This window comes from Pseudorasbora parva, chromosome 3 (assembly GCF_024679245.1).
Source record: "Pseudorasbora parva isolate DD20220531a chromosome 3, ASM2467924v1, whole genome shotgun sequence".
Taxonomy (NCBI): Eukaryota; Metazoa; Chordata; class Actinopteri; order Cypriniformes; family Gobionidae; genus Pseudorasbora; species Pseudorasbora parva.
Window position 1 is genome coordinate 33538105 of NC_090174.1, and position 14919 is coordinate 33553023.

The 14919-nt window shown below is 36.7% G+C and overlaps 3 protein-coding genes across 6 annotated transcripts in view; all 3 read right to left on the minus strand.

Moving 5' to 3' along the window:
- The window catches only part of slc8a2a (solute carrier family 8 member 2a), a 29448-nt gene extending 19309 nt beyond the window's left edge, over positions 1-10139 (minus strand). For 2 of the 4 annotated variants that reach the window (XM_067438544.1, XM_067438541.1), the window contains exon 1: positions 9909-10138. In XM_067438544.1, coding sequence (XP_067294645.1) covers positions 9909-9916 — 8 coding nt within the window. In that variant the 5' untranslated portion in view covers positions 9917-10138. Of the gene's footprint in view, positions 1-9908 lie in introns of all 4 variants that reach the window. The other 2 variants (XM_067438543.1, XM_067438542.1) reach the window with 2 other exon arrangements.
- srsf7a (serine and arginine rich splicing factor 7a) overlaps positions 1-14919 on the minus strand; it is a 52910-nt gene that overhangs the window by 29732 nt on the left and 8259 nt on the right. The gene's annotated exons all lie outside the window — the stretch shown is intronic.
- Positions 10708-13431, minus strand: nccrp1 (P1, F-box associated domain containing). The gene is made up of 6 exons (XM_067440127.1): positions 13197-13431; positions 12438-12524; positions 12086-12182; positions 11656-11751; positions 11116-11254; positions 10708-11032 (listed from the first exon to the last, which is right to left on the minus strand). The coding sequence occupies exons 1-6, from the start codon at positions 13339-13341 to the stop codon at positions 10895-10897; spliced, it is 702 nt and encodes a 233-aa protein (XP_067296228.1). The 5' UTR covers positions 13342-13431; the 3' UTR covers positions 10708-10894.

Below are 14919 nucleotides of genomic sequence, written 5' to 3' on the forward strand. Positions count from 1 at the left end.
TAGGAGGCTCTATCGTATTTGCCATCCAATACTGATTACACTCACTCACACACACTTGACTACATAATAGTGGATGGACAACGTGGAACAATTGACCTGGAATTGTGTAACACAGCTACATTGACAAACACTCACAGAAAGCACATTATACCAAATACCTCACGATAGTATTAACCTGTGTAAAATAAAAGCAATGCTCTCCTTTATGAACACTTACACACAAACAATACAAATCCAAACACACAACTAATGAAAATTTAACCCTAATTTAACGCACAGTTACTTTTTATTCAAAGGATTTATAGAAGTCTGGCACTATTTTAGTGTTATACCTATGTTACAGTTATTACTGAACCTTTATTCGGTCATAGGATTCTCAAAACATCCACCAATCACAATGGCACTTTACCATAGCCAATCACCTTCACTTGAAGCTGTCCATGTGTGACCCACAAACAAAACACTATTTAAGTCAGTCTTTAAGAGCACACACACACACACACACACACACACACACACACACACACACACACATAAGCATTTTATGGTAATCTGTAACTGTCATTAAACACACTACAACCAACCACAATACATCCAAAAAATATTGTTAAGTACTTTAGGTTATTACGTTCATGTTGTACTAAAACAAAAACTCTTTTGTTTTGTTCTGATTAGGTTTAAGGGTGGGTTAAGCGGTAAGACAAGGGTCAACTGTGAAATGGTTATGCAAAACAAACTTCCATGACAACCATACTTGAGTAAAAGTATAGATTCCTTACAGCGAAAATTACTTCATTGCAAGTTACAAGTCACCAATTCCAATACAAGCGCAGTACCTTCAATGTTCTTAGATGTGACATCGCTTCAAAAAAAAAATCCATGCAATGCAAAATGTAATGTATAATTTACTCATCACATTACTCAACACGCATGTATTGGAGTAAAAAGTAGATTTACTTCTCCAAAAATGTAGTCAAATAAAAGTTGTTAATATATTTGATACTCAGTAAAACTACAAAGTAATAGTTTTAAAAGTAAACTATAAAATAAAATAAAATACAGTAACTAGTTACATTTACTCAAATACTTTACACCACTGACTATCGCATATGTAGATTTGTAGTTTTTTTTTTTAAATTGTCGTCTTCTCACTAAAATTTAGACATTTAAATCGAATCACCAAAAATTAAATAAAAACTAGCTAGGTTAGCTGATTACCTTAAAAGTCCATAGATATTGGCATCAGTACTGCCATAAACACTTTTTCCAACTAGCGGATTTTGTATTACAGCTGTTTACATGCATATCTTTTTTAAATACATGTACAATGCAAGCCTACTCCATAAGTAAATTGCATAAGATTATTCATTTAAATGTTTGCATAAAGTAAAGACAATATAAAGTCAGACATCTTTCTTTTTTTATGAAGAAAGATGTTATATCTGATGTATATGACATCAGCTTGTAACATGGTAATCAAACATGAAGTTAATTTTCTTGATAGTAAAAAACATTTTAACAACATTGTTTTATAAAATTGCTGCTTTTGGGTCTGACCTGGTACTTTAAACACAAACACACACAGTCACGTGTACACACTCACCAGGACACATGCACAAATACGTTGCAAGTGAAGTGACTGACACTTACATGGACGTTTGGATTGAGAAACTCTACTCTTGCTTTCATGGTCTCCATCCATGCATTAAATAATTAACCTTTTGCAGATCGATCTAAGATCAGGTGGTTAACTAATGACAGGTTTAGATCAAGTGTTCGGAACGGAGACTGTGCGTGATCATTTGACCTGGACACACGTGATTAACCTGTTACAGTTTTTACATATTACATGCTCCCCTATAAGTGGCACATACCATACCAGCGGATCACCTTAGACCTAAAATAGGACAAAGGCGAAGCAATCTGACAGACATGTGTATTTGAGAGAGGCATATGTGCTCACACATAAATAGAGAAACAAATAAACCAAACTGCATGTGCAAGACTGCAGTAAGAAGGCCGAGAGCTCAGGTCTTATGGTGTGTGTTACGGTGGCCCCTCATCCTGGCCAACGTTACTCTAGAAGGATCCGCAGTCTCAACTTCACCCGCCACTCATCGCGACACTGCTGTTATGCAATATTTAGCACAGCACACACACCAGGTACACGCTCATTCTCAGACAAATGCTGTCTAAATCACATTTTGTCTGTCTGAAACACATGCACATAAACTTCTGTGAGTCTGGGTTACTAAATTATTCCAAATATTTGTGGTGGATGACACTTTGTATGAAAGTTGCCTGTGGTTGTAGGCTGAGATTCATGTGCACCAGTACAGGTGTGTTGTTGAGTTGACTTAGATGACTGAAGCCTTGATTTCCTCCCATATTCTTCAGAGAAATATAGAATATGCAAATACGGTTGAGGCAGCTCAAGTCAAAACAATCTCAAATGACTTACTAGTGCCTCATGGGGTGGTATTTTGAGGTGGGTGGACTCAGGTAACCTCAGGAGGGCAGATTCAGGTAGAACTCTGTATGAGAGCCAAAGCAATGGCAAGACTTCAGGAGCAGCTGCAGCGCTTCAGCTCAAACCCTGCAGAGTTTCATTATCTTCCCAGAATGGAAGAGAGCAACTGAAAGTCAATAGTGTCTGTCTGTGTAAGAAGCACAAATATTTCAATTTAGTAAACATCATGCATGTCACATGCATATTAATACAAACCCGATTCCAAAAAGCACTGTACAAATTGTGAATAAAAACAGAATGCAATAATGTGGAAGTTTCAAATTTCAATATTTTATTAAGAATACATATATGACATATCAAATGTTTAAACTGAAAAAAAGTATCATTTTAAGGGGGAAATACGTTGTTTTTAAATTTCATGGCCTCAACACATCTCAAAAAAGTTGGGACAAGGCCATGTTTACCACTGTGTGGCATCCCCTCTTCTTTTTATAACAGTCTGCAAACACCTGGGAACTGAGGAGCAAGTTGCTCAAGATTAGGAATAGGAATGTTGTCCCATTCTTGTCTAATACAGGCTTCTAGTTACTCAACGGTCTTCTTTGTCGCATCTTCCTCTTTATGATATGCCAAATGTTTTCTATGGGTGAAAGATCTTGACTGCAGGCTGGCCAATTAAGTACCCGGATCCTTCTTCTACGCAACCATGATGTTGTAATTGATGCAGTATGTGGTCTGGCATTGTCATGTTGGACAATGCAAGGTCTTCCCTGAAACAGACGACGTCTGGATGTGAGCATATGTTGTTTTAGAACTTGGATATACATTTCAGCACTGATGGTGCCCTTCCAGATGTGTAAGCTGCCCATGTCACACACACTCATGCAACCCCATACCATCAGAGATGCAGGCTTCTGAACTGAGCGCTGATAACAGCTTGGGTTGTCCTTGTCCTCTTTAGTCTGGATGATATGGCGTCCCAGTTTTCCAAAAAGAACTAAAAATTTTGATTCCTCTGACCACAAAACAGTTTTCCACTTTTGCAAAAAATAGTCCATTTTAAATTAACCTTGGCCCCGAGAAAATGCCTGCGCTTCTGGATCATGTTTAGATATGGCTTCTTTTTTGACCTAAAGCGTCTTAGCCGGCAACAGTGAATGGCACGGTGGATTGTGTTCACTGACAATGTTTTCCGGAAATATTCCTGAGGCCCGAAGATCAAGGGTATCCAGTATGGTTTTCCGGGCTTGACCCTTATGCACAAAATTGTTCCAGACTTTCTGAATCTTTCAATGATATTATGCACTGTAGATGATGATAACTTCAAACTATTGGCAATTTTTCTCTGAAAAAATCCTCTGATATTGCTCTACTATTTTTCGCCAAAGCATTGGGGGAATTGGTGATCCTCTGCCCATCTTGACTTCTGAGAGACACTGCCACTCTGAGAGGGTCTTTTTATAACCAATCATGTTTCCAATTGAGCTATTAAGTTGCAAATTGGTCCTCCAGCTGTTCCATTTAACTTTTCCGGCGTCTTATTGCTGCCTGTCCCAACTTTTTTGGAATGTGTAGCTCTCATGAAATATTTGTCATGACTTTTCAAAATGTGTCACTTTCAACATTTGATATGTTATCTATATTCAATTGTGAATAAAATATAAGTTTATGAGATTTGTAAATTATAGCATTCCTTTTTTATTCACAATTTCTACAGTGTAGTAACTTTTTTGAAATCAGGTTTGTACATCAGAAATATAGAATGATAAAATGCAGAGTACAGATACACTCCCGTTCAAATGTTTGAATCCTTTCATTCAAGTACACTGAAAACGTGATTTCTTTGCTTTCAATTAATGTAATTCTCTTAAATGTGCAATCTACTAGACATTATTTGGGGTTAATGTGAACCAATCAAGTACTCGACTATTAAGATGTCCAGAAATCAATTCAATAGTTCATTTATTAACTAATATAAACCTCATGTTTAATTCTTGCATCTATACTGGATATCATCAGTGGTTGAATATCAAGAGCAGGGACAGTTTTTTTAATGCATTTTATTTCATGATTTCACCGTAACAAATAGAAATTCTCTGCAACGGCGTTAAGCGATTAAAGCATTGTCTGTGTGTAGACTGCACATGCAGGCGCCACTGAAAACAGCGGCAACGAGCGCCAGATCGCCTCTTATATAACAGACTGATGAAATGATGCTCTTCTAGTTAACAAGAGATGTTTTGCTTGTATTAGTTATGGTTAATCCGTGCAAAAAGATGTTTTCGATGTTTCAAAAAGTGGTGGGGACATGTCCCACCTGCAAATTACGCCTATGTATATCAATAACTCGCAACAAACTGTTGCACAATGTACATGGATACAACTTTTATCGATATTATTGGTTACTTCAATAACAAAAACTTTTTGCTGCCTTGAAGAACAAGCGGGTGAAGAAGAGGATGAAGATGAAGCCGCCGCCGCTCCATGTCTTTCCTGAGAGCTCATCTTTACAGCACCGCGAGATCATTCCAATATGCACAGGTCAGAGAGCACCTGTCCATCAAAGCTCTTTATCCAATCAGAGTAGATCACAGTTAAGCCGCCCCCACGAGAGGTTTGTGTCAAAACAGCAAACGAAAAACTGAAAAACGTAAGCGAAATCTTTGGCAATGCATTCGCAATCCACGATTTGTGAAAACGATTATTTGAAAAACATTAACAAAGAATGAAGCATACTGAATATCCTGTTACATTAGTGCGACTGAATTCATTTTTTCATTTTCAATGTGTTTTTCTTCTTTTGAAATGGCATATTTTTGATAGTTTCTGAAAAAGTTTTGTTCAGTTTTATTGAGACAAATGTAATTCCATAGATCTCAAGCCCCCATGTGCACACCGCTGTTGTTAGGAAGCCATATTAAAATAATTTTGAGACTACTCAATTGGGTTACTTCAAAATTACTTCATTCCACGATGTGAAGTTATGTGAACAAATTATGTTTGTTTAACTTAATTGAATTATGTGGAACCGATGTACATGATTAAATCATGTAAATCCAACAACTTTTTTTTCAGTGTATGCATTCAAAGTGACAGTAAAGAATTATGCATTTTTGGCTACAACTAAACAAATATTTTTATAAAATTATTTTTATAAAAATCTTTTCTAAAAAAATATTAAGCCACACAAATTTGATAATAATATAAAAAATGCTTCTTGAGCACCAAATAAGCATATTAGAATGATTACTGAATGATCATATGACACTGAAGACTAAAGTATAATGCTATATTTAAATAGTATATTAAAACATTAAAAAGTTTTTTTATATTGTAATACTATTTCACAATACTATTGTTTAACTGTATTTTGATCAAAAAAATGCATCCTTGTTAAGCATAAGAGACTTTAACAATGACAACAAAAAAAGACAAAAATCTATCACTATATGACTTTATTCAATCATGAGTGAGTAGCATGATTATGTGCAAGTGGTTTTATTAGTTAAATATAGTTATTGCTTGACATTTGATTTCAATGTTGCAAAGCTTGCATTACAAAATATAAAACATTAAGGATGCTGAAATTCTCCCCAACATTATATGTCTGATATATTTATATTAGTTTTATAAAAAGAATTACAATTAAAATGCACTAAAAACTACAATTAATAGTTTAAATGCTACATATCTTAGGCATCACAAACTTAACAGTACAACAACAACACTAAAGTATAAAAGATGAATAAACAATCCCTTAGCCATATTTACTGCAAGTGCACATGATGCTAGTGGGAGCACTTGGGTGCCAGTTAGATTCATAAAGAGCTCAGAGAGTTGTAATCAATGGATATGACTGATTAGGTGTTATACAATACAGTTTGTTACTGCAATTTTCAAAGTAGCATTAAAATACTTTTTTTTCCCCTCAAGAATTTCACTTCTTTCACAGCTCTGTTATTGTTACTTATGCACAGAAAATATGTGGAAGTACAATATGTGGAATGAAAGTGCTCTTTAAGGGTTACATTTATGCCATATCTATCACCATCTCTGTTATAAATAATGTTCTATCTTAAATGACTAAGAGGCAGAAACAAATGAATGTCCAATATCAGGTGAGTTTACAGCTAGATGAGTGAACTGTAATAATTATCATTGAAAACTCTTCCTGACAATCATATCTACAGAAGCAGCGTAATTCTAAAGTAAAGCATCTTTAATTTACTCTCACAAGCCCACTTTTCCACAATTACAAACATTGTGAATCACAGAGCAAAAATACACATTCCATTACAGAACACCATATTTTTCAAGCATAATTCTTTTTTGAGTATTATGCAAACCGAACCACCATCAAATTACTCTCATTTATTCACAATCTCATCCCTTCTGTTTATATTTCCTCCAGTGGTGATGAAATCTCCAGAGCTCCATTTCAGTCTTACCTCACTCCCAGAGTATCACATTATGCGGCCAATGCAAACACTGAATTACCTGTCCAAAGCGCAGAAAACACACCTGTCTAGCTGCGTGCTCACAACAAACCACATCCTACTTTACAGCCCAGAACAGAGAGAAATGGGGAGTGTGTGAGTATGTGTGTAGTGTACGAGTGAGTGTAAAAGCTCCAAGTAGTTATTCTTGTGCAACTTCACTACCAAACAAGATGCAAAGAAGTAGCAAACCACGTAGAAACCAGCAACATTTTCTTTAAAATGTATTTAAAAGTTTTTACCAGAAAGTAAAAAAAGTGAAAAGAAATCCATTGCATTGACCAAGGATGTGAAACCATCAGTTAAAAAAAAGAAAAGACTGACCATTTCAGGAAGAGGAAAAGGACTTTGGGGTTTTCTGTTCTTAAAGGATTGTTAAAGTTAAGTTAAAGTTGCTTTTAGTTTGAATTTAAAGGATGTATTTATTTATTTATTCCAGCTCTGATGAAGGGCTGTACACCAAAAATTCCTTTGTTTAAAATGAATAAATTATTAAAAAACATTTATAAATAAATATTAATAAAGTGTAGTTGGTTTACTTTTTTAGAAGGAAAGGATAGATGGAGATCACGTTTTATCATCATCAGGCTCACATACAAAATACCATTCAGAAGTTTTGGGTTTATACATTTTTTAAAGTCTCTTATGCACCACATCTTCATTTATTCGTCCAAAAAGGCAGTAAATACAGTAATATTGTAAAATATTTTTACAATTTAAAATAACTGTTTTCTATTGTAAATATTTTTTAATGAAATTTATTCCTGTGATAGTAAAGCTGTATTTTCAGCATCATTCAGCAAAGACTTCGGAGTCACGTGATCCTTCAGAAAATCATTCGCTTGTGCTGATTTGGTGCCCAAGAAACATTTATTGATCAATGTTGAAAACAAGTTTTTGAATTTTGAATTGCTTTTGAATGCTAATTTATTCATATATTTTACTTGGAGTGCGTTCATGGTATACATCTTCAGTATGTGCTGCTGTAAAGTTGACCTGTCATACTGGACACATGCCGAGTCTCATGTTTCTGTCTCTTCAGAACTTCATGGATACTTTACCATTTAGAGGTGCCCCTCCATCCCAGGGAGGTTAACCACTAACCTGTGTGTGTGTGTGTGTGTGTGTGTGTGTGTGTGTGTGTGTGTGTGTGTGTGTGTGTGTGTGTGTGTGTGTGTGTGTGTGTGTGTGTGTGTGTGTGTGTGTGTGTGTGCTATTGAATAGTGTTTGCTTGTAGTTGTATGCAAGTTCTCTGAATGATTATAAAACAAGAAAATGGAAGACAGTTGGGAATGGAGATTCTGGGACTAGAGTTAAAGTAAAGTAATGTAGAGTTAAAGTAATGTAAAGTATGTTAAAGTAACAAGAGTAAGTGAAAGTATATTATACAGTAAATAATTAAGATAACTGAACTCCTGTATTGACCTGAACCCACAATTTCTCAGATATCAGGAAAGAATCACTTCTTAACCTTAATCATCACAATCCTCCTCCTCCTCACCACAACACAGTCATGTGTGCGGTCTACTCTACTGGCAGTCACGCTTACCCACGTTACTGACTGACCGAACCAAGGATTGTAACTAAATATTCTGTTTCTTTTTTCCATTTCGAAAGACAACACCTTTTCTGAGCTAGACGGGTTACCGTTTAATCAGTTCCACTTTGACCGCGCAGAGACTTCCACCAGACAATCGTGACTTTCATGTAATCCAAGACTTTAAGTATTACTCGGCTACAGAAATTTTTAACAGACCACTTTATCAGTGAGACACATGATCCACTAACTGAGAGGACATAAAGTGTCATTTCAGTAGACAATAGCAGATCTTAGAATATCTAATTATAATTAAAAACAACAACAACAACAACAACAAAAACAACTATTGAGCTATTCAAGTTGATTGGTCTGTAAAATAGCCTAGAAACAAAAACATAAAACCGGCACTATTCAAATTGCTTCTTCTTCATCATCATCATCATCATCATCATCATCATCAAAAAAGTCTAATTACCACTGTAAAAATGTGCTTTATACGGTAAATTAACTGATTCACATAAAAAAGAAAAACAATTAAATAAGACTGAATCAACTTGAATACACTGAGTTATGGCAAAGAATGTTATCTTTAAGATCAGTTAAAGTGAACAACTGCTTATTTTACAATGCATTTTCAGTTACATTAGTGTATTGTCAGATCACATATAGGCTATCCTCTTTTAAATATACAAGCAAGCGAGTGGTTGAAAAAGATACTTCAATCTACCTATGTTTTCCATCTTTGAATTTTTAATAAATTAAAAGCCAAGCAAGGAACTGACTGTGTGTCACTGTCCATCCCTGGGTTTGTAGGATGGGGGGCTGCTCGAAATACCCACTGCATGCTGTCACATAACCTAAAATGTGGTAATTAAATAAACTGCACTTATTATGACTTAAGATGAATGAATCAAACTGTAATCGTTTACACCGACAATTGTATTTTAAGGGTCAGTGCTAATGGAAATAACTCTCCAAGGTAACAACTGCCCTTCTGATCTTTTTCCTGTGTAGGGTGAAAACGACTCTCGTTTTTGCTTTCATCGACTCCTAAATAATACAAAAGAAACCTAGCAGACCCAAGGTTGAGCGGCTCATTAATAACTTGTGTAAAACAGCCACAGACTGAGGCACGTGCGACTGCTAACAGATGCGACTCTGTGAGGTAACAGTATAAAATACAAATAAACTAGCCAACATTTAAAGAGTACATTTCATTATTCACTTTATGATACCAAACACACAAAAAAGAGCGTATTCCGTTCTGACAGATGCAATGGCAATTAGTAAACCAATGTGCATGCTTGAACACCAGCAATAAAGTAGACTAGGCTACTAAGCCCAAGTGAGTGTGGCGTATTAAAGTTAGTGTGGCTTATTAAAGTTATTCAACATAACTTACCTTAACATCTATGGCAGACCTGTGATGACTGGGACGGACATGACCGGGGCAATAGAGGATGCTTTTCGGGTGCTCAGAGGAATCGCGCCATTAGTTTTCGTGGTGTATCTGTTGCTGTCCTGAAGTATGCCAGCATCCCAAACAAGCGCGCATCTCTACGCGCACAGCACGCGATAGAATGCTCTAAGCGACGCTCTGATTGGTGCGCCAAAGCGTGTCGCCCTTAAAATACCTGAACACTGGTCTTTATACACCCTATACAACTGGATCAGCCCAGGGCGGCAAAATCATCCAAATCCAAGGCAATAAGGCTTTGTAAAATTAGGCTGTAATAGTTCTTTAAAACCTTAAAAGGGCTATTCTTAATTGTTTTACGCAAAAACAAGTGATTAAATATGTTCACAGTTATATAAGTTATAGCCTATATTAACCTATAATATATTTATAGTTAACCTATTAAAATAGTTGTTATAACTAATGTAATTAGCCTCCAGTTTCTAGTGTGACTAAAAAATAAAAACAGCCACCACTGTCTTCAAAAACATAAATACAAGATTTTAAATTAGAGATCTGATTCCATGTTCATTTATTATTTTACAGTAGTAAAAATAGCTGTAGCAGCTATGGTATTTTCATAGAAATTACTGTACATTTACCTGGCCGTTTATGTTCAGATAATGTTCACAGTGTCTTGTTTTCAATGAGTGAGCGCCATCTGCTGGCCTAAAATACTAAAATATAACAGCACTGTCTGCATCTAGTGCTTTTGTCAACACATGAAAGAAACACTGTCACAAAATGAATGAGGAATGTTTTATTAAGCTGCTGAATACATCTTATAAAAATGCAGTCAATTTATAAAGCATTTGAGTCTGTAGCGCTTTGTTCTAAATAGTCTACATCTCAAAGTCTGCATCCGCTGGTAGGAATGCATCAACTCCTACCTGTTCATTTGACTGTGATGCATTATTTCACACTGAATTATTTCACTTGCTGGTCTTGATAATAATCGAGCTGTCTGTGACTTTGGTATTAAAGAATTCAACCATGAACTGGTTCTTCAGTCTGTGGAGGAAATGAATGTATCTCACCCCCGGCCCATACTTGGAGAACACATGGGAGACCTATGCACATGAACATGTTATGTGGACACATGTATATAAAATACTTATGAATATAAATATATGAATATATACATGTGTGCTACCTTTTTCCAGGTGTGTGAGTAGCACCCCAGGTTCTCTTCGGGATTATATGAATGCTGCTTGATGACCGTCTTAGCATCAGCACCCAAGAGCTTCACTTCGAGCTGATAGATAGATTTATGAAGCTGGCTTTCCTCATACCTACACATGAAGGGAAACACCCAGACATTAAAAAATGAAAGGGCATATTAAAGCTGCCATTTAAGCTGAAATGATGATGTGTAAAGAACTATGACCACCACAGACATGACAAATGTAACCTCAAAAAATAATTGCAACAATGCAACTGTTTCTAAAATACAAAATACATGTCACAGATTAAATTGCTCAGATGTGTCAGAAATTCATTCAGAATCCTTTGTGCTTTTTGTCCCTTTTTCTTTAGCTGTCTGAATATGTGGACATAGATAGCATAACAGCTTTTGACTGATATCGTGTTTGATTTTTGACTCTTCTTTTCAGCTCAGTTTGCAATTACTGTTATTGAAGATCGCTTAAACTGCAAATACCTCATTTTATAAGTAGGCTATTTCATAACTTACCAGTCCTTAATGACTATCTCAGGCTGAAACTCATCTAGCAGTTGGTCCCACAGACCCTCTGCCTTCAGGTCTACTTGCTGCTCTAGAGAAAACCACCTGATGTAAAGAAGCACAAAGGCTATATTAGACAGAATATATGACCATCTCAACCTGAAGAAACTGACAAGCCAATGTTTTGCTCACATCAGATTCAATTACAAAGACTTATATAGCAACACTTATTGTATTGTAATTCTGGGCTCCTCCTGCATTTATATAGCTACAACATGAAAGTGGAACAATTATATTAACAGTTTATTAAATTCGTCTTTCCTTTTTTTTTCCTTGAAAGTTTTTGCAAAATGAATGGCAAGTGACTAAATAAAATGACCTCTATTGTATTGTAAGTCTTTGAAACAAAGATACATTTTCATTCAAAACTGGGCTTCACCTGTACTGAGGCAGATGGCAGACCGCAACACCAGGGGGTATTCCACTTGTGTCATATGGCAAAACTTCTGTACTCGTTTTCCAGCCAGAGAAATTGCCTACAGTTAACATCCAGGTACAAGATTCAATTCTCAACCATTTTTTTAGCAACCAAAGACATTAAGAATGGCGAATGTTTGTGGTGTAAAGTTCAACCAATTAACAATTTACGTTCTAGTAAAATGTCCGATATAATAACAAATTTCCATTATAGTGGATGTCGCCACTGCTGCATATTAGGCTGCATGATGTAATATTCTATTCAGCAGTGGCGAACTACTTAGGCTGCGAAAATATGTTGATTGGTGACTCACCGTCAGGCTCAAACTGAGGTGGCTGGTCTGGAGGAGGAGGCATTCCTGATCGATGGGGTTCAGGGGGTGGCACGGTGTGGTTTACGCCTAGTTATTGAGCAAGAAAAAAAAGATGAGTTTAAAAGATTTGCATTAAAATTATTAATTTCTATTACAGTAAAAATGTAATTGTCTTTAAAATATATATGTTAAATATGCATATAGTCAAATAATATAAATATCCATATAATTTAAAGTCAACTTTTGGAGTAATAAATAGGCAACATGTAAAAGTAGCATACACGTGTAAAAGCCTTTGCTGTAAATAGTTTCATCTCTACACAGATTCAGTATTTTGAAAGCAGTTTCTTTCTCTTTTACATACATAACATTATCAGTTATCTATATCTAGATTTAACTATGGCCTTATTCAAGAAATATGAAATATGGCTAAATACTATCAAGATATAGCCTACCGCTCGACCAACTAACCCTGTGATATTTTTTCATGAATAGGCTACATTTAGTTGTATACAACTAATTAGTTGTATAGCAGCAAGTTTGTATCAGGTTTGTATAGGGTGGTGTTCATGATTCACCACTATACCTGATTTCCCAATAGTTAAACTAACGGTGTACCAACTCAACCGTGTTGCACAACCACATAATCGGTCAATTTTACTCTATCTTAGCATATCAGTGGTACTTTACAAAGTTCATGCAGAGATTTAATCAAATTACGCGAACTAGCAGCACCATACGTCTGTGTGACGTCATTACCGTAAGGAGAGGGGTTCTGCAGTAGGTTGCGCTCAAACGGCTTTTTCTCGTACACCGATTTCCAGTTCACGCTGTCGGGCATGGGGACACCGTGAGCCCCCAGCTTCCACTGCGAATTACACTTCTGTTTCCAGCCCTCCGCCATTTCACACTGATTCTCTCGCAGCCCACTGCGCACTGACACACGAGGAAGTGTTTATATGGTCTGCCCCACCCAGAAACTGGTTCAGAAGAGTCTTATGCAATATTTCCTACTTTCCTGCACAGTTAGAAGTGAGTCACAATGCGGACACCAATGACAGACCACCTCTGCAAATGTTGCACGAAATGTTGTCAAGATACTTATTGAGACCTGATCATTCTTACCAACATACAGAACACATAGACAGTAAAAGAGAGACAGAACAGAGACAGATGTCATGCTACGAATTTACAATAAGATAAGCAATGATTTTATGAGTTAAGAGTGTTGTAAACACTTCATTTGTTTTACACAAAAACGAACAGGTTGAGGCGAGAGAGAATAATTCTTGAACAGCACACATTTAACTTATTATAGCCTACTACACTACACCCATAAAGACAACATCAAGAGCTTATCATGTCAGCAAAGATTTAAAGTTCAGTCCAAAGCTGCCTGAACATGCATACATGGTTCAATATATTAGTCAAATCCAATAGCCTAAATCTTTCAGATTAATGTTGCTAACTTATGTCTTGGAAATGCTGATGCATTAACTCTGGATGATAATCAATACACAGCCTACTTGAAAAATATGTTTAGTTCCTATATTCAAACTATCTCTAAACAAGCACAAAAAAAATTTCGACCCACTTTACATTAGGTGGCCTTATTAACATTGTACTTAATCAATTGATACAATGCATTTATTGTGTACATACATTTTTTTGCATTGTAAGTACATTTTTAAAAAGACCTGCATGTAATTATATCTGTAATTAATTTCTGTAGTTATATTTGTAATTACACAGTTGGCACTTCCCTAACCCTACCCTTAAACTTACCCACACCACCTCACCTGTCCCTAACTCTACCCTTAAACTGACCCACACCACCTCACCTGTCCCTAACCCTACCCTTAAACTGACCCACACCACCTCACCTGTCCCTAACTCTACCCTTAATCTTACCCATACCACCTCACCTGTCCCTAACCCTACCCTTAAACTAACCCATACAACCTCACCTGTCCCTAACCCTACCCTTAAACTGACCCACACCACCACACCTGTCCTTAACTCTACCCTTAAACTGACCCATACCACCCCACCTGTCCCTAACTCTACCCTTAAACTGACCCACACCACCACACCTGTCCCTAACCCTACCCTTTAACTGACCCATACCACCCCACCTGTCACTAACCCTACCATTAAACTTACCCACACCACCACACCTGTCCCTAACCCTACCCTTAAACTGACCCATACCACCACACCTGTCCCTAACCCTACCCTTAAACTGACCCATACCACCACACCTGTCCCTAACCCTACCCTTAAACTGACCCTTACCACCACACCTGTCCCTAACTCTACCCTTAAACTGACCCATACCACCTCACCTGTCCCTAACCCTGACCCACACCACCACACCTGTCCCTAACCCTACTCTTAAACTGACCCACACCACCACACCTGTCCCTAACCCTACCCTTAAACTGACCCATACCACCACACCTGTCCCTAACCCAACCCTTAA